This window comes from Girardinichthys multiradiatus, chromosome 21 (assembly GCF_021462225.1).
Source record: "Girardinichthys multiradiatus isolate DD_20200921_A chromosome 21, DD_fGirMul_XY1, whole genome shotgun sequence".
Taxonomy (NCBI): Eukaryota; Metazoa; Chordata; class Actinopteri; order Cyprinodontiformes; family Goodeidae; genus Girardinichthys; species Girardinichthys multiradiatus.
This window is the reverse complement of record NC_061813.1, coordinates 3,892,587-3,917,147: the sequence shown is the minus strand read 5'-3', so window position 1 is coordinate 3,917,147 and position 24,561 is coordinate 3,892,587. Positions and strand designations below refer to the sequence as shown.

Below are 24,561 nucleotides of genomic sequence, written 5' to 3'. Positions count from 1 at the left end.
GGCAGCTCCGGTGGCATAAAGAGAAACAGGAACACTATTGTGTGAAAGCATTCACACAACTATTGTAAATTAACATTTACAGCGATAATTATGTGGATTATTTTCATATGTGTACCTTTATAGCATTATTTCTCTCCACAAAGGCTGCGTAGAGACGCTAATAAATTATATGGGGGAAAACAAACTAAAATTAATTCTAAAGCTCAGCTGAACCTTATATAAGGTTTAAAAAGAGAGAGCTGGTGTCTTGCAACTGACATTATCTTTGCTACATTTCTTCTTTTGTTATCCTCAGTGTAAAGGATAAAAAACTGTGAATACAGTTAGTTAACAAAATGACAAAGAGATGTTAAAAAGTCATTGGAATAGCACAGTAATTAATTTCCTTCTGTTGGCAGGTCCAGGGAAACAGGAAGAGTCATTCAGCTAAGACAAACACACTCAAGTGTCTGCCAATCAAACGTGGACCGAAGAGCCAGGACTGGGTTTTTGAGAGTGGTAACCACTCTCTGTGAGAGCAAAATATCAGTTCTCAAATGCCTCAGCAGCTTAAGAGCGCTCCCTGATTGCTGCTTGATGCGTTGCAGCTGTGAAGCTGTACCTGCCTATCTCACCCTGTGAAAAGAGGTGAGAGAATCCACCCAGATACAACATAACCAACCTGTGCTTGACTCTGTGACCTTACATTTTTGCAAATAAGGCCAGTGGATTGTTTACCTGTTAGCCTACAAATTGGAGTTATGTCAGAAATATGAACAGTAGCCTATTAATCCTTGGAAAGGATTCATTGTTAAAACGTCTAATAACCAAACTGCAGTGTGCAATGAATACTTTTGCTTTAGTGTAAGACAGAGGACTGTCTAGTTAATTGAAGTGAATCATGATGTTAACAATTAATTTATTAGCTGCTCAGCCGGTTTAAAGTGTTATATTAATTCAACCACAAAGTAGAATGACTTAGGTTACCTCGAATATTTCCAGACAGGTGAACTATATTACAATTTTATCGAGGAAGTCCCCTGAGAAATGGTCTGGGTCCTTTAAATCTTGAAAGACATTAATCCAATATCTTGCATGGTGTTTTCTTAAAAATCCCCACAATTGTTCAATCCTTGGGTTATGATTACTTGAGCCAGTAATGTAGCATCTCTCAGAAAACTCATCTTCGTGGTTACCTCCTATAAATATCTGCATCTGCTACACTGCACAGATCTATACCCAGGTCTGACCTGATATGTGTGGGAGTGCTGCTCCTGTTTTCCACTTCATCAAGGATGTACCCAACCGTTTTAGATGCTGATGGCTGTGGGCAGGAAGGATCTCCTGTAGCGGTCTGTCTTACAGCAGATCTGAAAAAGCCTCTGACTGAAGACACTCTGTTGTTGTACGACAGTCTCATGAAGATGATGCTCATGGTTCTCCATAATGTTCCTTATTTTATTAAGAATCTTTTCATAATTCTTTTCACAATGATCTCCAGAGGTTCCAGATGAGTCCCCAGAACAGAGCCAGCCTTCTTGATTATCTTGTTGAGCTTTTTTAAGTTCCTGGCTCTGATGCTGCTTCCCCAGCATATGATGGCACAAGAGATCACACTCTCCACAACGGACTTACAGAAGATATGCAGCATCTTGCTGCAAACACCAAAGGTACTAAGCTTCCTCAAGAAGTACAGTCTGCTCTGTCCCATAATGTAGACGGCTTCACAGTTACATCTCCATTCCTGTCTGTTGTCTAGGTGAACACCGAGTTATTTACACCCCTCCACCACCTCCACTTCTTCTCTCATGATGGAAATAGTGTTTGACCTATACCTGTTTCTCTTAAAATCTGCTATCATCTCCTTTGTTTTATTCATGTTCAAGATGAGATGATTGTTTCCACACCATGCCACAATGCGGTCAACCAGCTCCCTGTACTTATGGGAATGGGTGGCTCAACAGAGAAATGACTATTTAAGTTTGGCAACTTTACTAAAAAGAAACCTAGGATTATTCTTGTTCTTTTCTGTTAATAATGAGAAATAAGCTGTTCTAGCTTGACAGAGGGTATTTCCATAGCACATAAGATTATTTTTACAGATTAGGTAGGACTCCACTAGGGGTTTAGACTACTATCTCCAATGTTCTACTATTTAAAGTATGCAGCTCTGAATTAAACTGAGGAGCCAACCTTCTATAAATAATTACCTTATTCTTCTAATGCAACCTGCAATGAGAAAGTAACACAAGAACAGGAACATTAATTTGTGAAAAGGGAACAAAAGAAACTGCTGTCCTCTACTGTTGTAAGTGCTTAGAAAGTATGATAATCACAACATATTTTATATATACTGTGATGGATTTTCTTATCAAAGTGTGAGAGAAATCAACTCATTAACAAGAGAAAGACCGGACTTTATCTTATAAAGTTTATTCAAAGGCTTTCAGCGTTTGAATGACTCTGTCACTGAGCAAGTCAGAAAGGCAGAGCCCAGAACAAGAGTTTACAGACAGTATTTAAACAGTATGTGGGTGTTACCTTAACTTAAAAGAGTTTTAGAAATATGATCCCCAGACCCTCCCCGGGTCAGAGGTAACAAAGTTATTTATGAGGGCACCCATCTACCATCCCTTGTGATACAACACTTCAGGGAGTGTTAACCATAAAACTTCTGATAATGAATTATCGACCAACTCCTCCTGGGTAAGAAAACACAGAGGTCAGAGGGGAGAGAGGTAAGGGAGAGGGGAGAGAGTATTAAAAAGAATTTTCCCATAACAATACATTTCTTCAAATGTATAGCTGTAAATGGGACATAAATTGCATAATGTTAATTGTCTATATACTGATTTTCATGCATGAGTGCTTAATATGTCCTTAGTTAAAAGTGGGATGTGGTGCATATTAGGCATCAGCTGTCCTTCTTGCCTAGGGCCTTCATGGCATCTAATATTGGCTCTGATCTCTTGGACACAGAACTTGTCTTCTTCCTAAAATGCATGATAGCTGGACATCCTCATGGTTTTACACTTGCATATAATTATTTGAACAGATGAATGTGGAAACTTTAGAAATCTGGAAACTAGACCCCATGATGAATCAGACTTGTAAAGGTCAATTTCCATGACCTGGATTTCTTAGCATTTGTACATGATGTCACACAAGGAAGCAAAGTTTTTGTGGTGTTGCCTTGAAATATATATACAGGTGCGCCTCCAGTTAGATGTTGTAAAATAATCTATCAAAACCAATGGCAACATCATCTCGGCTCCCCCAATACTTCCCTTTCCCCAGACACTTCCCCTAGTTCCTCCGGGGTATGCCAAGAGATGTAGTCCCTCCAGAAGGAGTCCCTTGTCTCCTTCTGGTGGTATGTGATCGCCAAACCCATGGCCACACTCCATTACAGTCGGTAACTCGCTTATGCCCTATTATTCATTCAAACACAATACCACTTTAGTTTGCAATAAAATGTTTCATGGTTGGTTTAAATCCATTTGTTCTACTTGTAAGCTTGCACGTTTAGTTTACTTATGTATTTTTCTCAACTCATGGTTCCTCTTTGTTTGTGCTTCTGATTAATTCTTGTTTCTTTTACCGGTACTTACCTGCTGTGATCCCTGGGAGCTGCCTGACAAAAGATGATGGCCAGGGCTGAGCACACTTAAACACAATGGACTGATTGGACTGCACCAACAGTTCCTGCTGGAGAGGGGGGACTTGGAGTTTTTTAGTTAAACAAGCGCTTCCATTTAGGTGAATATTTGTATTTAAAGTTTAAGACTTTTGCTTTCTATTTTTTGGTGTTTAGTTTATTAACGAACATAGCTGTACTCTGGTGTTTGGTGTAGTTAGTGATTGTAATCTCTTTAGTTACCCCTATTGTGTGTTAATGGTCTGATCAGCCAGCATATATACCTTTGTGTGTCATTCCTTTGTTAGGTCAGTTATGTTTTGTTTATGCAGCTAGTCTATTTGTTCATTCTTTTGCCTGAATTCAGCTTTGTTTCTTTGACCTCTTTTATGAGCTATACCTTTTGTAATTTCAATTTTTGTATTAAAATAATAGCCCTATTTTTCTAATAATTCCTGTGACTCCTCCCGTTTTCAACTCGGTCCCCCACATGGTACATGCCCGGAACACCACCCAAGGGAGACGTCCATGGGGCATCCAGAACAGATGCCAAGCAACCTCAGCTGACTCCTCTTGATGTGGAAATATTTCCTTAATAATATTTCTTCAAATATTACTTGAATAAATAAAGGCAGCTAATTAGACACCGTTGAGAAATGGTCATCCAGAAGCTTGGTTTTATTCAGCAGATCATTATTTAAAACATTATTTTATTAAAATAATATTTTACCTGATCTTGCATTGTGATTGGTTGTCTAAGCTAGTTCCAAGACTGACTTGACTTCACTTCCAGATTCTTCAAGATAATCCTTGGTCCTCAAACATAAACATTGCATGGTAATGTTGCATCACTCCTTTGGTCATGGTTTTCAATCATCTTTAATCAACTGAAGCTGATGTAGGAAGTCACAGCCTCTGTGTACTCGTCCAGACTGTTGGTAGTAGTCCTGAACACATCCCAGTCTGTACAGCCTAAACACGCCTGGAGATTCTCCACAGCCTCACTGCTCCACTTCCTTGTCGTCCTCACAACAGGTTTGCAGAGCTTTAGTTTCTGTCTGTATGCAGAAATCAGGTGGACTATGATGTGGTCGGATTGGCCCAGTGCAGCACGTGGGACGGCGTGATAAGCGTCTCTGATGGTGGTGTAACAGTGATCCAGAATGTTGTCCTCTCTGGTCGGACATTTTATAAACTGTCTATATTTGGGGAGTCTGTGGGTGAAATTACCTTTGTTAAAGTCACCAACAACGATAACTAAGGAGTCCGGGTTGGTCCGCTCCACACTCAGTATCTGGTCGGCGAGCATGCGCTGTGCAACCTGCACGTTAGCTTGCGGCCGGATGTAAACACCGACCAGGATGAACGAAGCGAACTCACAGGGGGAATAGAAAGGCTTACAGTTTATGATGAAGGCTTCCAGGTCTGGAGAACAGTGCTGCTGAATCACTGTCACGTCGTTGCACCAACCACTGTTGAGGTAGAAACAGATTCCTCCACCTTTCGCTTTGCCGGAGAGTCTCTGTCCGCTCTGTAGAGCTGGAATCCTGCCAGCTGCAGCGTAGAGTCCGGTATTAATCCACACAGCCACGTCTTCATGAAGCACAAAACTACCGATGAATAAAAGTCTCTGTTTTTCCCCAACAGCAGTTGTAGTTCCTCAATTTTGTTGGGAAGTGAGCACACGTTAGAGAGAAATATTCCAGGTAACGGTGTTCGTAATCCACGCTGGTGAAGACGTACCAGCACCCCAGCCCGTTTCCCTTTCTTCCGGCGTTTCACCGCGTGAGCAAAGGTGAGCACACCTTTGACCAGAATGTCCACAAATTCCAGAGCAGTAGGGAGAAAAGTGGGAAATAACTCCTCTGGTGTAGTAGCCCTGATGTTCATGAGTTCTTCTCTGGTGAGAGAGCTCCGGGTACCATCACAGAAGACCGTTTTAAAGCAAAAAACAAAACAAAACTGTGCGCCTTGCAGCAAGAAGGTCCTGGGTTCGATTCCCGGCCAGGGGTCTTTTTGCATGGAGTTTGCATGTTCTCCCCGTGCATGCGTGGGTTCTCACCGGGTACTCCGGCTTCCTCCCACAGTCCAAAGACATGCCTGTTAGGTTAAAATGGTCCCTCTAAATTGCCCTTAGGTGTATGAATGAGTGTGTGCATGGTTGTTTGTGTGTTGCCCTGTGATGGACTGGCGACCTGTCCAGGGTGTACCCTGCCTCTCGCCCATAGACTGCTGGAGATAGGCACCAGCTCCCCCGTGACCCACTATGGAATAAGCGGTAGAAAATGACTGACTGACTGACTGTATGAATGAGTGTGTCCATGGTTTTTTGTGTGTTGCCCTGTGATGGACTGGCGACCTGTCCAGGGTGTACGCTGCCTCTCGCCCATAGACTGCTGGAGATAGACACCAGCCCCCCCCCCGCGATCCACTATGGAATAAGTGGTAGAAAATGACTGACTGTGTGAATTCATTCCATATATGTGCAGAGTTTATGCTGTTCAATAATGTCAGAGCTCGTCTCACACCTTTCTATTTTGTCCTAATACCATCGCCTTATAGGGCTGGTATTCACAGGACAACCCTTAACAGACCAAAATATTATTTGATAAAATATTAATATTAAATAATATTCTCAGATTCATAATCCTAACATGGAACATACCCTCCGCTAAACCATATTGTGAAAGGGGACCACCACCCCAGGCTGCCAGGCCAGAGGCACTGTCCCCAACTGTCGCACGATCTTGATGAGGCATGTCATCCACGACAGCCCCACAAAATCCAGAGTCATGAGGTACTCAGGGCTGATCTCATCCACCCCTGAAGCCACGCCAATGTTGAGCTTTTTAACCACCTTGGTGAATTTGTCCTAGGTTATAAATAAATACAACTCCAATTCTTCAACCACCTGCTTCTACTAGAGAAAATGTGAGGGCAGGATTCAGGAAATCCTCAAAGTACTCCTTCCACTGCATGATAATGTCTTCTATCGAGGTCAGCAGTTCCCCACCCCCACTGTAAACCGTAATGATGAAGCACTGCTTCCCTCTCCTGAGGCACTGGACAGGTTGCCAGGATCGTTTCGAGGCGGACCGATAGTCCTTCTCCATGGCCTCACCAGGCCTAATATAATATTGACGGCATCCCTTACTGCTGATATCCACCACCAGGTGCTGGGATTTTCGCTGCGACAGGAAACACAGATCTTACGACCACAGCAACAATCGAGGTAGAGAACATATCCACTCAGACTCGATGTACCTAGCCTCCTGAATTTACAAGAATTGCTGCCAAATGTCAGAATAGACAGCTACAAAGTCATTGACCTCCTGCCCACAGTGTCCTGGTGAACATGTTGTTCGTTATGGACTATCCATGACTGGTAGAGAAATCTACCAGTCATGGATAGCCAATATCTTTCAACCTCCCAGACAACCGCGGTCTCCTTCCCCCCAGCCAGGTGATGTTCTACATCCCTAGAGCCAGTTTAAGCATCCGGGGATTGGGTTGTCGAGGTCTCCACTTTCAAACAGTGCCTGATCCTCTTTGTAACGATCCGACATGGTTCCATCTGTAGGTGGTGGGCCCAATGGGGAATGGGCGAGGAGTAACATGGCCACCAGGCGCACGCCGATAAGGCCCATGCCTGGCTCTAGAGTGGGGCCCTGGCTCCGCCATAATGGCCAACATCACGTGCCCTGTTGTACTGGTCCTCATGAAGGCTTCTGAATAGTTTTATGACATATAATTCCTAGTGCATGTATAGTTTAGTTTGTACCAAAAGGGTTGTCGAAAAGAATTCTATCTCTCGGCAATGGAATTAATTGTTTTTCCTAACTGCCCTAAAACAGGAAAGGTCTAGTCTGAGTTAGTGTCAGACAGTAAAGTGGAAAAAAAAAAAAAAAAATTATTGTATCTGTACATAAACTTCTTGTTTCAGCTGTATAAGATTACCTATATACCTATATATTTACACTTATGTATTGGTTCTAATTTATCAATAAATGACTTAAGACTAATGATTAATGCAATGTGGTCACATACTTGCAACCTTATATCAATGACACAAAAATGATTTGTCACATAAGTTTTAATCAAACTTTAAACATATTCATACTGTATGTAGGAATTGTAACATTTTACAACATTAATCTTGTTAAGAACCACAGTGATATAATTCCAATGTTTGCGGAAAAGTGTACATATCTTCCAACAACACAAGGCAAATATGGCTGCAGACTTCATGCATCCGACAGGTAAAGGGTATCCAGTCGTGTCTTACTTAATGCCTTTATTTCTCAGAACCTTATTCAATGTCATCAGGTAGTTCATATCAGGGTAGCCATCACTGAAAAACAAGTATAAAGACAATGTTGATACACGTTTTGCTGCATGCATACATTTAGAAATCACACTCCCAATAGCTCTTAAGTTACAACATTTGTGAGGATGTTCATTCAGCTGCTCTATAGAGACTGAAGTACACCCTTTAATCAAACTTTTTGACAGGTGACCTTTGACTTTTAAGGGGGACTGACAACAGGTGGCAACAGGTGTGGGGGGTGTGACGGAGGGCGAACCTTGCATGCTGATTGAATGTCCTCATTAGGGGTGAATCTTTGAATGATCCAATCACAACAGAGGGGTGTGTATTATATAAACAGAACAAGACAAATATGGAATTATCAGAAATTCTTCATGATGCCATCTATTTTGTGAAGGATAGTAGTTCTTTCTGCAGCAGAACACCAGTTACAATGGTTTAAAAGCTTCTCTCTTTTCCTCCAAATGTAACAATGGCCATTATGGTCAAAACACTTACATTTTGGTTTAAACCACAACACATTTTCCAATAATCAAGGTATTTGTGCTTAGTGCATTTTAAAACAGTAATTATGGCTTATGTTGCTATTGAAATAATGGATTTTTTCTCTCTAAGAAGGCTTTCAGTGTATGTTGGTACAGGACTAACTTTACTTTAGATAAGAATACTCTTCAAACAGCTTCTGGTGTTGATTTACACATTTCAAACTAAAACACTCTGGGACACAGAACCTGTCTCCTCCTTGAACAGTATGGTAGCTGGACATTCCTATGCTATTTATAATTGCATATAATTGTTCGAACAGATTAATGTGGAACCTTTAGATCTCTGGAAATTTGACCCAGTGATGGACCCTACTTGTGGAGGTCTACAGATCTCTTCCTAAAATCTTGGCTTTATGAGGATTATTCATGATGTCATACAAAAAAGTAGAGTTTTTGAGGTGCTGCTATAAAATACGTTCACAGGTGTGCCTCCAGCTTACTCAAATGTATTGATTTACGCCATCCGGAGTTCACAAGGGCATGGATCATAATCTCAACTTTCCTGAATTATTCAAAGGCATGGTGAGCTTAGTATATGTAAACATCTGACTTTTGAGAAAATAATAAAGAAATCTCTCAAATAAAATCTCATTCATTCTCCTGGCATTTAGCTATTGTGTATATAAAATGTGTAATGAAACCTGAGGATGTAGAAACAGTGGACATGTAGCCATACAATTTCTTCCATTGTTGCATGATGTATAACTTCTAGTAACTGTGAGACTGCAGTAAAAAAGACAGTAAACAATCGCAATAGCACCTGCTTTCTGACATCAAGCTTCAGACTTGATCTCATTGTTGTGCAATCACTCAAAGAGACAGCACTACTGTCTTGCTAAAATGACATAAGACAGTTGCATTGCCTTGAAAAATGTATGTGTTTTGGCTACAAGTCACAGCTTGAATAAACTGGATGAGCAATATTTTATCCTATGTCACTGAGAAGGGCCTGGCCAATGATCAGAGATGTAGGTAAATTAAAATGAGTTTTCTGGCAGAGTGAGTGAGACCTTGGAATAGACTTTGTCTGGTTGAGATGTGATCCAGAACTCTGGGGGGAAATGCCGATGGAATCCAGAGAGGGCTGTCTGTGGAAAAGGCAACCAATGTGCAGATAGTGTTTGTTAGTTAGAGGGCGAAAAAAGGAAAAAAAAAAAAAGTTAGAGGGCCAGCTGGTGAAAGCTTGAGCGAGCAGAGGAGCCTTGAGGTTGTCGGTCATGAATAACGGGGATCTGGGGGGGTTAGTTAACAGCATGAGCTGGGAGTCAGAGAACCAGGAGGTAACATCGAGGAAAGAAACAGAGCGAATTAGGTCAGAACTTGAAATCAACAAGGAGATCCAAGAACAAGGCACGGAGGGCTAGAGGTACTACTATGGTTGACACTCAGGCATCGATTGGCAGCCAGCTCCTCTTAAGCTCAGATCAGAGATGCAGTCAAGAGGCCCATGGTGACTCTGGACGAACTGCAGAGATCCACAGCTCAGGAGGGGAAATCTGTCCACAGGACAGATAACTAGTAGTCATGCACTGCAAAAATGTGGTCTTTACGGAAGAGTGGCAGAAGAAAGCCATTGTTAAAAGAAAACCATAAGAAGTCCTGTTTGCAGATTGCCAAAAGCCATGTTGGGGACACAGCAAACATGTGGAAGAAGGTGCTTTGGTCAGATGTGACTAAATTCTACTTTTGGCCAAAATGCAAAAAGCTTTTTGTGTTATGATTTGGGGTTGTTTGGTTTTCAGTTGCAGGTTTTTCCTCATATGTTTCTCACAGTTAAGGTTTTGAATCTTGCTTCTGTTTATTATTTCCTGGTCATGCTTTAGTTTTTGTCTTCTAGTTAATGTTTTGTCCAGTTAGGTTTTTGGATCTGGTTATGCTTTAGTATCATGTTTTTCTAGTTATGTTTCTATTAGTTTGTATCCTTGATTTTTTGTTTTGCTCCTGTCATGTTGTGTTCTGTCTGTCAATTAACTTTATTCGGTTCACCTGCACTAAGCAAATCAGTTTCCTCGTTTCACCTTGTTCTTGCTCCATATATACACCTCCGTTCTGTTTATTCCTCGCGGAAACATTTCAGATCATGTCACCTTGTTTTTCGGATCATGCCACCCTGTGTTACAGGTCATGCTTTGCCTGTCTTGCCTGGTCATTTATTGTTTTGTTCCTGCCTCCTCTTTTGAGTGAGTTTTTGTTGTTTTACGATTAAATCTTTTCACCTGCCTGCTTGTCTGCATTCCGGGGTCCTCCGTTGCACTAATATTGACAGAATGTTTCCGCCAAGCATTGACCTCGCGGACGGTAGGCAGGAGAACGCCAGAGATTGCTGGGTTCAGCAGCAGATGAAGGAGGCGATGAAACATCTGCCAGCTGATCTGGAGGTTCTGCCATCTCCACTGCTGCTGGAGCTGATGGAGCGTGAGGCAGTTCAGCGTCCTTCGCCTTCTTCCCTGGTTGCGCGCCCTGATCCGGCAGCAAAGCCGTCATCTTTCTCCCGCCGCAGAAAATGCCAGCATGGAGCCTTTCCCTGCCTTTCAGCCGGTGAGGAGGAGTCTCCTATGGCCGCTGCTGTGATGACGGGAGCGGTGGTTTCCCTGCCCACTGACATGAAGGCTGCAGCGAGTAATCCCGCGTCTTCGTCTGCCACAGCACTGTCTGCCAGGCTCGCTGCACCTCTGCCCAAGCCATCTTCACACTCTCCAGCCCAAGATTCTGTGGCGACGCCAGACGAGATGGAGGAGCGGTTAAGGTTTTATGCTCGCCAGATAAAGAGCTTCAGAAGGACCTGTCTACTGTATTCCTTTCCTGAGCTTAGGGAGAGAATCAGACAGATGGAGGAGGATTATAAGACGGCAGTAAGGCAGTTTTACTGCCGTACACCTTCACCCACGCCAAGTAGAGCGCTGCAGCTGAGCAGTCTAAGCCAGGTCTCCAGAACGGTGCTGCAGGTCAGCCCACGTCAGGTCTTTGGAGCACTGCTGCAGTCCAGTCCACGCCAGGTCTCCGGGGTGCTGGTACTGAGCAGCCCACGTCAGGTCTTCCGAGAGCTTCTGCAGTCCAGCCCCACATCAGGCCCGTGAGCGGGCTGCCTCCACGTCCTGGTTCTGAGCACCTCCTAGGTTTCCTCTGGGGGATGCTCACGGAACTGAAGCCTGACTCCAGGGCGCTGCCTGACTCCAAGCCTGGCTCCAAGCCTCCGGAGTTCCACCAAGTTTCTGGAGGGCCCTCTATGCTCCATGGTCGGCCTCCTGATCTGCCGCACCGAGGGTCTTCTACTCTGCTCGGCCGGCCTCCAGACCTGCCGCACCAAGGGTCCTCTACTCTACTCGGCCGGTCTCCTGATCGCCTGCTCTTTCGCCGCCTGCCTCCAGACCGAGGGTCCTCTATTCGGCTCGGCCGATTCCCGCTGTCGTTACAGGTCATGACAGTCTCTACGTCTCTGTTGGCCTCCGAGTCTCCGTCTTTGCCGCCGGCCGCCAGGGGCTCTACGCCTCTGCTGGCCTCCTTGTCTTCGCCTTCACCATCGTCACCAGCCTCCACAGTCTCTACGCCTCTGTCGGCCTCCACGTCTTTGCTGGCAGCCTCCACGCCTTCGCCACCGACCTCCCAAGACTTTGTGTTGCAGGTCCTGGCGCCCGCCTGAACTGTGTGCCTGTGCAGGAGGACCTCCAGAACTTTGTGCCTGCACAGGCCAACATCCTGGTTGCCCGCCTGAACTTTGTGCCTGCTGGGGACGGCCTCCTGGTCGCCTGCCTGAACTTTGTGTTTTGTTTGCCGTTTATTGTTTTGTTCCTGCCTCCTCTTTTGAGTGAGTTTTTGTTTTTTTACGATTAAATCTTTTCACCTACCGTCATGCTGCCTGCTTGTCTGCATTCCGGGGTCCTCCATTGCACTAATCATGATAATTTGTGTCAAGAACGGTGTTGTGGAGGACACCAGAATGCAGACGGACAGGCATCTTAACCGTAAGCATAGACGGTTTATTTTAAGCATCACAAATTAGTCCAAATCAAATCAATTAACAAGGGTGGAGGACAAACAGCAGTGGTGATGTTTCCGTGATGAGCACACAAACTGATGAAGTATAAATGGAGCATTGTACAAGTGAAACCGTGAAACAGGTGAGAAACATAAGGAACCAGTGAGGAGTAAAGCAAAGAACCAAACTAATATACAGGGAAGGAGCTGTGTGAACCAATGAGAATGAGAGGAGTAGGTAATTAGATGAATGCTTACAGGTGTGCTGGCCAGGTGAAGGTAACTGAGGTAATGGAGGTTGCTATGGTGACTGGAGTTAGGAAACGCAGAGACAGGAGGAGAAACTAAACACTAAACTAAGCTGGGAGGAACAGGGAAAAGAAACCTAAACTAAGCTAACATAAATAGTAACTCTAGGAAGAACTAAACAGGGGCATGGGGAATGGCTAAACTGATGGGAAACAGACCTAAGGAAACCTATATAAATATAAACCCTAACATAAAACACAAAACTAATTCTGGAAGGAGTTTGTAACTTAAATGCTAACATATTAACTTTCTGAACAAAGCCCAAATCTATTTATTTGTAGAGCATAATAATAATAAATAAATAAAACATTAACATTAGATATCATCTGACTGAATTATATCTGTGATTTCCATTATGAAAACCCAGCAGGACTTTGAAAATGATGTGATGGGAATTAGCTGGTCTCTCCAGGATGAGTGCGCTTCGACTGCCCGTTCAGCTGACAGCTGGTGAAGCAAGCCGGCTGTTAGTGCAGTGGGAGTGGACATCTCCAAACATCTGGGGCACATTTGCAATTAAGTGATATTTTAGGTTTACACAACTACATTAGGAATGTAGTTGGAATGAGCAGTATAGAAGATGAATGAATGAACGAACAACTACATTATTGGATAAAAAAATTGTAAAAGTTCATTTTCACACAAAGCACAATATATTGAACTATATTTAGAGCTTTTCTCTCTCATTCACCATTGTTACCATTTAAACAATCTACAATGAATCATAGGATAGAAAGGGCTACGAAGGAAACACCAGCCCCAACCTCCAAATATAGGGAAAAGAAGGATGCAATTATTGGCCGAACTTGGAGGAGCCTTCAAATTTCTACAACCTTCGGTACCTCACTACAACGTAATTGGCCTTCAAATGTAGCTTTAGAAGGATGCAGTGCTCTAATTTGGACACTGTAATAGTGAACGATATTTGTGAATTGATGAATGTGTGTTTGATTACTCAAGGACACAGATGTGTGTAACAAAAAAAATAAGAATTTGGAAATTAAACTGAATTATAGAACTGAAAGTGAAAGTAATCAAACTGAATTTTCATTACAACAAAATATATTTTCAAAGCAAATGAATTATTTTAAAACCATTAAATTCAGTTTCACTTAAATGAAATAATTTTCAAATCAGTGCATTAAATTTCAAATTACGCAAATACAGATTCAAATTCAGCTTCTGTTGGCACAAATTTCTTTGCTTATGAAATTTGCACCGAGGATGGGCAGCTCACAAACTTCATAATGTTTCCATGTCAACATGGCAAAACAGAACAACCTAAAATACAGGTGTTCAGCCATATATTTACTTAAAGTCTTTTATTTGGGTTATTTTTTCACCCCTACTTTTCCATTATATGTCCTACATTTTGATGCCTTCAATTTTGATATTCATTGACAGTTCACCAATCCATTTTTTACAGCAGTTTTTCTCCAAGTATGGTACCAAAAATCTTGCAGCGTGGTCAAGATTCTTCTCATGTTGTAACTTTTTCTATGATTTAATTTTGACTTACATCATGCTTCCCTCTTCTTCCAGTTGTATTTTTAATGGAACAGAGGCTGTTGTGACAACATCGTCTCCACTTTCACCGATAGCAATGGTAAACAACAGCTGCTGGTTGAAAGCCTTTTCCAGCAACGTGAGGACAGTCTTGCCCTCATGGTTGTCAGGGAGGTATGTACACATCTGACTCCCTGTATATGGCTGTCCCGGATTGGGGTGTTTCTCCTTGAGTAAGAATAAATGAGGTTTTAGTGGCAAAATATGTATGCAATCATACCCCTTTATAGTTACAAGTGATGGTTAACAATTGTTTTGATGTATATTCCAACAAAATCACTTAATTGCACTTATATCCTAGATTTTTATTTGTTAAACACCAAAAAGTCACTAAAATAAAGTTTTGTCTAATTTCATAACAAAATGTTTTCCCCCACTCACTACAGATAAGAAAATAAGATAAGAACAAAATCAAGTATGCACAAAACGTTTGGTGTTGGCAAGAAATGGAGGGTGTCTGGGACTGTTGACTTAGAGCTGGATTGATTTTTGCTTTTTGTTTGCACAAATGACTGGGACTTAATAAAGCACAACCTGACAGCAATAATTGGGGTGCTTGGGAGTTTGCAAAATATCTTAAAAAGTTATAAACGGATTTGGAGGAAATATTATATTAATCAATGACCTTATTGCCTTGGCGAAGGTCTGCGCTCTATCAGTGCTTCAAACCATAAACCTCTGATAGGTAAGTGTAAAGTGTCTGCTTTAGTTTATGGTTAAGGTCCTGCATTGAATGTCTATTATTGCTGCAGGCGGAATATTGTAACATTAAAAAGATTGTTGCAGTATCTACAGTGGTAATGACACTAAACCAGTATGTGTTTTATACAACCCCTGGCAAAAATTATGGAATCACCAGTCTCTGAGGATGTTCCTTCAGTTGTTGAATTTTGTAGAAAAAAAACAGATCACAGACATGAAAAAAAACTAAAGGCATTTCAAATGGCAACTTTCTGGCATTAAGAAATACTAAAAGAAATCACGAAAAATAATTGTGGTAGCCTGTAACAGTTAAATTTTTAGAACAAGCACAGGGAATAAATTATGGAATCAATAAATTTTGAGGAAAAAAATATGGAATCACCCTGCAAATTGTCATTACAAACAATAACACCTGCATCAGATTAAATCTGCTCGTTAGTGTCCAGTTAAAATGGAGTGATCACACCTCGGAGAGCTGCTGCAACAAGAGGACTGACATTAATCATGGTTACAAGTCCCTGACTCAATGCAATCTGCTGGGTTTCCTTAGATAGAAAAACTGTGTTGTGAATTGGCGCTATATAAATAAACTGAATTGAAAACTAAATTGATTTGAAATCGAGAAACATGGGGCAAAAAGTTAAAAGGGGGAGAAGAAGATAAAAATAGAGGAGAGAAAGAAGGATAAAGAGAATACAAAATAATACCCTAGAAGTCTGCTTCCACACCTGCAGAAAGAGAGAGAGATAAAAGAAGAAAAACCAAAGGTACAAACAATAAAAACATATATAACGACAACAAAATTACTGAAAAGTGCACGGTACTAATCACTTCCCGATGTATTTAGTGGCAACCGCAGCTCAATATAGAGTATATCTGCCTATGCATAAAAAACTGAATCCAAACACCTGTTGGTGTATGTTTGAGCGTGTTTGTGTATGTAAGACGTTTGCATAAGAATATTCAATAGCAGGTGTGAGGATACACAGACCTGCCCCCTAGGAAAGCCAAAGACATCCAAAGGCCCCTCAGAGCACAGGAGCCGTGGGAGGACCACCATTATATTGTAGCACCATACTGAACATCAGAATCTGTTCTTGTTTTCAAACACTACAGGGAAAACTAATGGGAAGGACAGGAAGGTGAAAACCACATAACCTTAAGCACTTCTCAAAATAAATATATTCATGAAAGGAACTTTATTTTATGTGATGTAGAATACACATTGATACATATATATATATATATATATATATATATATAACCCTTTGCTTAATGCATAATATTGGCCTAACAATTACGCTATCTGTTGTCCTAAAGCCTGGGATTTATCACCTAATGTAATGTTAATTCCTGATCCAACACATAGACAGCTTGCATGGGAAGTTGCCATGAAGTGTCGCATTTGCAAACACCTATTTTTCCTAATGTTATTTCCTGATGCAACAAAATAACCTTTGATGCTTTGATGTCCTTACAGATGCTGTGGAGAAGTTGCCATAAAGGCAACCTTCTAACAGGTGGAAGCCATAAGCTTTTATGACAGTCATAAATCTTTTCATCTTCTGACAAGGGTCATAAATAACATTCCGACACGTGTCTATTTTCTTTTCTCTAGGGTTTACATGCTGCTTTAAAGTATTGTAAGATGTCCAAAATATGCTAAAAAAAACATCAGCTTTGAGATTGAAGACAACTTTTTGCAAATAGCTTCAAGCAGACATTGCCTTCTCTGCCTTGCATGACTGAACATCACAGATTAGAATCTGACCATGTTTGGGTTATATAAAAATTAATCAATTATAATAGTAAAATACAAAACATACTATCTTAAAACTTACATTTTGCATTGCATTTTACATAAAATTTGCATCTGGGCCCCCTGGCTCTGTCGGGCCTCTGATTGGGGGTGATGTGCCCCGGGGTCTCGGGTCCCTGGGTCCATGGCTGGATCTGCTCCGGCATATACTGCTTCCAACAGAGCCTGTGGGCTGGTCGCTGCAAGTCTGTGGGGCTACTGCATTGTGGCTGCAGGGTTGCTCCTTTATGGCGCTCCTCTGCTCTTCCCTGGGGTCTCATGGTGTCTGTGGCTCATATCCCCTCTGTGTCTGTTGGATCCAGGGGGGCAGGTCTGTGGCTCCTCACACTTGCAATTGTATATTTTTATGGAGATACCTTATATACACAGGCGCGATTGCACTTGCACCCACAGGTGTTTGGATTCAGGTGTTACCAGATACACAGATGTTCTATACTGAGCTGCAGTTACCACTAAATACATCTTACCTTCATCAGTACCATGCACTGTTCGGCAACATTGCTGTTGTTATATATGGTTCTGCAGTTGTAGAAGCAGTCTTCTAGGGTATTATCTTGTATTCTCTCATCCTTCTTTATCCCCTCTATTTTTTTCTCCTTCTCTCACTTTTTCCTTTTTGCTTGATCTCTCTTTTTCTTGCTTCTTTGTTTTTTTCCTTTTTATTTCCGTCTCTGTGCCCATTACAATTGTAATAATCTCAAAGCAGTTTCTAATAAAGTTTCTTTTTATATATATCAAGCAGAGCATTACAACGTTAGCTGTAATGCTCCAATTGTGAAAGTAAATCTACTGGCCTTCTTCCTGGCACTCAGACAACAATTCTGAGTGCTATTCTGCTGGAGAGGACATGTTAAAAAATGGGGGGAAAAAATTCATCCAGTTAGAAGCTTTTATTTCAAAAACATGTTACATGGGGGTCATGCCATCAGCGAGACTAGAAGGATGTCTGCAATGGAGCTCCAAATGAACACTCAGTTTTAATTTATAATTGACTTCAGTTCAGATTCAAATCTCACTCAAAAGCTGTATTATGGACCTCAGATCTTGAAACAGGACTCAAGTTTGATTGTTGATCACTTTTCTGCCAAAGAAATAGAATTGCTGGATGTGAGTGCAGAAGGCAACATGATGGCGGAGAACTAAAGTAAACCTACATATACAGTGCCTTGCAAAAGTATTCGTCCCCCTTGAACTTTTCAACCTCTTGCCACATTTCAGGCTTAAAATATAAAGATATAAAATTCTAATTTTTTGTGAAGAATCAACAACAAGTGGGACACAATCGTGAAGTGGAATGAAATTTATTGGATGTGTCAAACTTGTTTAACAAATAAAAAACTGAAAACTTGGGCGTGCAATATTATTCGGCCCCTTTACTTTCAGTGCAGCAAACTCACTCCAGACGTTCAGTGAGGATCTCTGAATGATCCAATGGTGGCCCAAATGACTGATGATGATAAATAGAATCCACCTGTGTGTAATCAAGTCTCTGTATAAATGCACCTGCTCTGTGATAGTCTCAGGATTCTGTTCAAAGCGCAGCGAGCATCATGAAGACCAAGGAACACACCAAGAAGGTCCGAGATACTGTTGTGGAGAAGTTTAAAGCCGGATTTAGATACAAAAAGATTTCCCAAGCTTTAAACATCCCAAGGAGCACTGTGCAAGCAATCATATTGAAATGGAAGGAGTGTCACACCACTGCAAATCTACCAAGACCCGGCCGTCCCTCAAAACTCTCATCTCGAACAAGGAGAAGACAGATCAGAGATGCAGCCAAGAGGTCCATGATCACTCTGGATGAACTGCAGAGATCTGCAGCTGAGGTGGGAGATTCTGTCCATAGGACAACAATCAGTCGTACACTGCACAAATCTGGCCTTTATGGAAGAGTGGCAAGAAGAAAGCCATTTCTCAAAGATATACATAAAAAGTCTTGTTTGAGGTTTGCCACAAGCCACCCGGGAGACGCACCAAACATGTGGAAGAAGGTGCTCTGGTCAGATGAAACCAAAATCGAACTGTTTGGCCACAATGCAAAACGATATGTTTGGCATAAAAGCAACACAGCTCATCACCCTGAACACACCATCCCCATTGTCAAACATGGTGGTGGCAGCATCATGGTTTGGGCCTGCTTTTCATCAGTAGGGAAAGGGAAGATGGTCAAAATTGATGGGAAGATGGATGGGGCCAAATACAGGACCATTCTGGAAGAAAACCTGTTGGAGTCTGCAAGAGACCTGAGACTGGGACGGAGATTTATCTTCCAACAAGACAATGATCCAAAACATAAAGCCAAATCTACAGTGGAATGGTTCACAAATAAACGTATCCAGGTGTTGGAATGGCCAAGTCAAAGTCCAGACCTGAATCCAATTGAGAATCTGTGGAAAGAGCTGAAGACTGCTGTTCACAAATGCTCCCCAGCCAACCTCACTGTGGCAAGGAAGCTGTTTTGCAAGGAAGAATGGGCAAGAATTTCAGTCTCTCGATGTGCAAAACTGATAGAGACATACCCCAAGCGATTTGCAGCTGTAATTGCAGCAAAGGGTGGCACAACAGAGTATTAACGCAAGGGGACCGAATAATATTGCACGCCCCACTTTTAAATTTTTTATTTGTTAAACAAGTTTGACACATCCAATAAATTTCATTCCACTTCACGTTTGTGTCCCACTTGTTGTTGATTCTTCACAAAAAATAAGAATTTTATATCTTTATGTTTGAAGCCTGAAATGTGGCACGAGGTTGAAAAGTTCAAGGGGGTCGAATACTTTCGCAAGGCACTGTAGCTGTGCCACTCTATAAAAGATTGACACCAAAACTGCCGAGATAAACCAATCTGTCTGTGATGGCAAGCCACACAGGGTAAGAGCCACACCCTACTACAATTTAGTTTCCCTTTAATTTACTTTGTAGGCATTACTTTAACTATTCCTTAATTATATAGTTCTTTAGTTTATTCCTCTATCACCTTACAATGTTTATATGAAGTGCACGCATATTAACACTGCAAGGTCAATTCAGTTCTATGTTGTATTAATACTATTTTCTTTGTTTGAGTTTACCTGGGTGTTTGGTGTTTGGCTTCCCCTTCCTGATGGGCAAATAACCTTAGGGGAACCTTAGGGGTGTTTTGGATTTATTTCCTTGTTTTGTATTAGTTGTTATGTGGCAGCCATTTTGTCTTCCCCTATTGTGTGTGTGGTTTAGCTAAACCTGCATTTAAGGGCCCTTATGTGTCAGTTCAGCAGGTCGGTTTTGGTTCCTATCTGTCTGTGTCTTGTCAGTGATGATTTTGAGTCTAGTATCTTGAGTTGACCTCTTTTATTGGCATGCCTGTTTAATTGCCCATTTGTTAACCATTTTTTTTTTTGGAAAATAAAAACCCACTTTTTGAATTCCACACCTGTGTCCTCTACTCTGTACTGTTTGGTTCCTGCACACAATCTCTGGTTTGAAAGCCCTGATAGACTGCCTGGGCTCCTGAATAACAGAAGCAGAAGCAAAGAAGCAAATTAGCATAGATGAAGACAGGCTAACTGAAATGGAATCCCATGTTCTCCGCCTCATTAAGGATAATGCCTTCCTCATTGATAAGGTTGAGCAATTATGAAATCAAAGTCGGCGCAACAACATTCGTATTGCCAACCTACCTTAGTACCTAGAGGGAGCAGACCTGATAAGTTTATTCATGGAGTGGACTGCCTCCATGCTGGGGCAGAAGCATGTCCCCATTCCCCCGGTGATTGAGTGAGCGCAACAGTCCCCCACATTTCACCCGACAGCAGGGAAACAGCCCAGACCCATTCTCATCCACTTTCTGAAGTACCAAGATCAGGATAAAATTCTTTGTACAGCCGCTATAATATCCATGGAAAAGGGCAAGTCTATTACCCTCAATGAAAGACCCGTGACGTTCTTCCCAGATCTGAGCGCCAGCCTGATGAAGATCTGCAGTGAATATCATCCTGTCAAGGAGCAGCTGCATTCTTTATCAAGCTACCTTGAGAATTGTCCTACCCAGTGGAGAGATGAAATTCTTCAAAACACCGGAGGATGCCTCCTGCTTTCTCCAAGATTCTCTCAGAGTTTATGTATTATGTAGATTTTATTTATTTATTTTTTGTTATTTGCACTTAGGCAAGATATAAAACATATAGTCTTGGAAGTCATACTACAAAGAAGAAGAAAGGAGGGGAAAAGGAAAAAGAAAACATACATCAATAATGTTAATGGTCCTCTCCTTGAACCGCCACCTTAACGTGGTGGAGGGGTTTGAATGCTTGAATGATCCTCGAGGCTATGTTGTCTGGGGCTTAAATGCCCCTGATAGGGTCTTCCATGGCAAACAGGCTCTAGGTGACGGGTCAGACAAAGAGCGGTTCAAGACACCTTTGTGAAGACCACAAAATCGAGGCACGTGACGTTGCCCATTCGGAGAGCACCTTGTGGCTGGGTTGCTCATCGCAGGACCTGGCTGGGCCAATCCCGAATGAGAGACGCGAGGCCATCCCCTAATGGGCCCACCACCTGCAGGGGGGAACCATGAGGGACCAGTGCAAAGAGGATTGGGCAGGGACGAAGGTAGAGAACTCCCAATCCGGCCCAATGTCCGGATGCTTAGGCTGGCTCTAGGGACGTGGAATGTCACCGCACTGGGGGGGAAGGAGCCTGAGCTTGTGCGGGAGGTCGAGAGATATCAAGTAGAAATAGTCAGGCTGACCTCCACGCACAGCGTGCGCTCTGGAACCAAAGCGCTGGTGCCACGCTGGTGCCAAGGACACTCTAGGCAGGAGGTTGATGATCTACTTTGCTGTCGTGTCGTCAGACCTTCAGCCGCATGTTTTGGACACTCGGGTGTAGAGAGTGGCTGAGTTGTCCACTGATCACCACCTGGTGGTGAGTTGGATCCACTGGAAGAGGAAAAAGCCAGACAGACTTGGCAGGCCCAAGCGCACAGTGAGGGTCTGCTGGGAAAATCTGGCAGCCCTTGGCCAGGGATGTATTCAACTCCCACCTCCGGGAGAGCTTTGACCAGATTGCAGGGGATGTTAGAGATATAGAGTCTGAGTGGACCATGTTCTCTGCATCTATTGTTGATGCTGCTGCCCATAGCTGTGGCCGTAAGGTCTGCGGTGCCTGTCACGGCGGTGGTGAACACCAGCAGTAAGGGACGCTGTTATGCTGAAGAAGGAGTCCTATCAGCTGTGGTTGGCTTGTGGGACTCCAGAGGCAGATGACGGGTACCGTGAGGCCAAGCTTGGCGCAGCCCAGGCTGTGGCAGAGGCAAAAACACGGGCCTGGGAGGAGTTCAGTGAGGCCATGGAGAAGGACTACCGGTTGGCCTTGAAGCGATTCTGGCAAACCGTCAGACACCTGAGCTGCTAAGCTCGACTGCGGACATTGTTGGGGGGTGGAAGGAGTACTTCGAGGATCTCCTCAATCCTGCTATCACGCATTCCCTGGTGGAAGCAGAGGCTGGGGACTTGGGGGTGGACTCTTTTATCACCCAGGCTGAGATCACCAAGGTGGTTAAAAAGCTCCACGGTGGCAGGGGTTCGGGGTGGCTGAGATCTGCCCTGTGTACCTCAAGTCTCCGGATGTTGTGAGGCTGTCATGGTTGACAATTTAGATGGTCGCCAAATGTAATGAGATACCTTGGGATTATAATAGACAACAATCTTAAAAATCAATTCAAACTAAATTATTTGCCACTGAGTATTCAGATACACGAAGACTAATGAAAATGGAAAAACTTACCTTTAACCTTGATTGACAGGATAAATTGTATTAGAATGAATATACTCCCTAGGCTGCAGTACCTTTTTTCAGTCCTTATCCATCTTGGTACCGAAGAGTTATTAAAAAATATCTCAATAAACAGATTATTTATATGCAATGGTAAGACCAAGGATCTCAGTAAAAAAACTCAGTTGGGACTATGAATATGGTGGTCTTATATTACCACATGTAGAAAAGTATTACATGGCTGCCCAAACACAATTTATTTCCTTTAATTTTGAGAAGGAAAGTATTCCTCCTTTATATTGGTCTGAATAATCTCAAAGAGAGGTTGCTTGTGGAGTATATGTACAATGGGCACTTACAACTATCTCTAACAGAACAGACAACCCTGTGTCAATTCATATGATTCTAATTTGACATAGAGCCCACAGATGTATTGGTAAACAATATTTCACCCCAAACACCCTTGAAGCAGAATGGACTTATCGTGAAATAGGATATTGCTGGACAATAGAATTTCAGAACAATGGCACCAGAAAGGGGTTTGTTACCTTAAGGACTGCTTTGAGAAAACTGCTTTGGGGCAAAAAATTACTTTCCCTGGAGTAAGTGACCAGGAGAAATTGCTTCATGAAGGAAACTCATCACTCTCTCTCTCTTTTAAGTGTGGGTCTGGAAATGGCTTGGAGTTGTTTAAATAACCTGAAAAACTTAAAATAAGATATTGAAAAAAACAAAAACCCATTACCAAGGTATATTTACAAAATGGCCATGTCTGCCAGATGTAGTAAAAAGCCACTTCTGGTCTCTGCTCCATGTAAAAAGACATTTTGGGAAGTTAGTCAATAGCACGTATTTTTAAAAGGACAACCCTTTGTTTGTCATTCAGTGTTTTTTTTAGCCTGTAATCCTTGTAGAGAAATGTATTTTGGCCATGGGGATGATATTTTTTTTTGCACAGTACAGCAGCTTGGTGGATAGATTTTATTGAAATAATTAGGCCCGAGCAGGAAAACTGCAAGGGCCTATTGTAATCGCTCTGTTTCTTATTATTAGGCCCGAGCAGCAAAGCAGCTGCGAAGGCCTATTGTAATCGCTCGCAAAGCAGCTGCGAAGGCCTATTGTAATCGCTCGAATTCTTATTATTATTCTTCCGGGGACTTTTGGCGGCACAATATGGGGACTTTTCCATATCCCAAAACTCACCAAATTTTACCCAAAATTGTCCCCCGTGTGAAATTTTTGTTCTTTAATGTCGTCGTCAGTGGGCGTGGCCACACCACTTAGCCACGCCCCCAAACGTGAGATAGGCCAAACCGTAAGTTGTACAGATCTGAAATTTGGCACAATGCTAGAACTCCTCAAACCAAGAAAATCCCCATTGGGGATCAAAAGTTATCAAAAGCTTTTTGATATATGAAAGCGTGTGGGCTTGGCCACGCCTCAAAATATGACTTCTCGCCATAAAACACTAAATTGATATAGCTCCTACAAGGAAAGTCACAGACACATGAAACTTTCTGGGATTGATCTGCCTCTACGCCTGAACAATATTCACTCATCACATTCTGACATCATCGAAGCCCCGCCACCTGAGAACAGGAAGTATCACGTTTTCCTTTACAGAGTCAATGTTTGATGTTCTTCACCTAATCAATGGGAAACTGTCCCAAGTAACAGATAACATGATGCTCTTAGACAGTCGACAGTACTTACTGCTTTAGCTGGAGGGTGTGAATATGATGGCGTGGCGAATTCTGATGTCACGCCATGGCCATACGTTTGCCTCTAAATTACACATGCATGGTCCCATTCACTCCAAACTGAATATGCTTGATCTTTGTCAGCCCCCAAACTGCTCTATTGGATTACATTTAAATTTGGATCAATAGCGCCCCCTAGGACACTTCAAGGGCTATATCTTGCTCATTCATCATCGGATCCACTTGAA

The 24,561-nt window shown here is 42.4% G+C and overlaps 1 protein-coding gene across 4 annotated transcripts in view; it reads right to left on the bottom strand.

The window, feature by feature from the left end:
• Window positions 1–7,691: 7,691 nt before the first annotated feature.
• The window catches only part of dtx3l1 (deltex E3 ubiquitin ligase 3L1), a 56,194-nt gene continuing 39,324 nt past the window's right edge, over window positions 7,692–24,561 (bottom strand). For 3 of the 4 annotated variants that reach the window (XM_047349201.1, XM_047349204.1, XM_047349202.1), the window contains exons 5-7: window positions 20,256–20,348; window positions 14,292–14,506; window positions 7,692–7,967 (exon numbers count right to left, since the gene is read on the bottom strand). In XM_047349201.1, the coding sequence (XP_047205157.1) occupies window positions 7,898–7,967; window positions 14,292–14,506; window positions 20,256–20,348 (378 nt within the window). In that variant the 3' untranslated portion in view covers window positions 7,692–7,897. The remainder of the gene's footprint in view (window positions 7,968–14,291; window positions 14,507–20,255; window positions 20,349–24,561) is intronic. The other variant, XM_047349203.1, reaches the window with a different exon arrangement.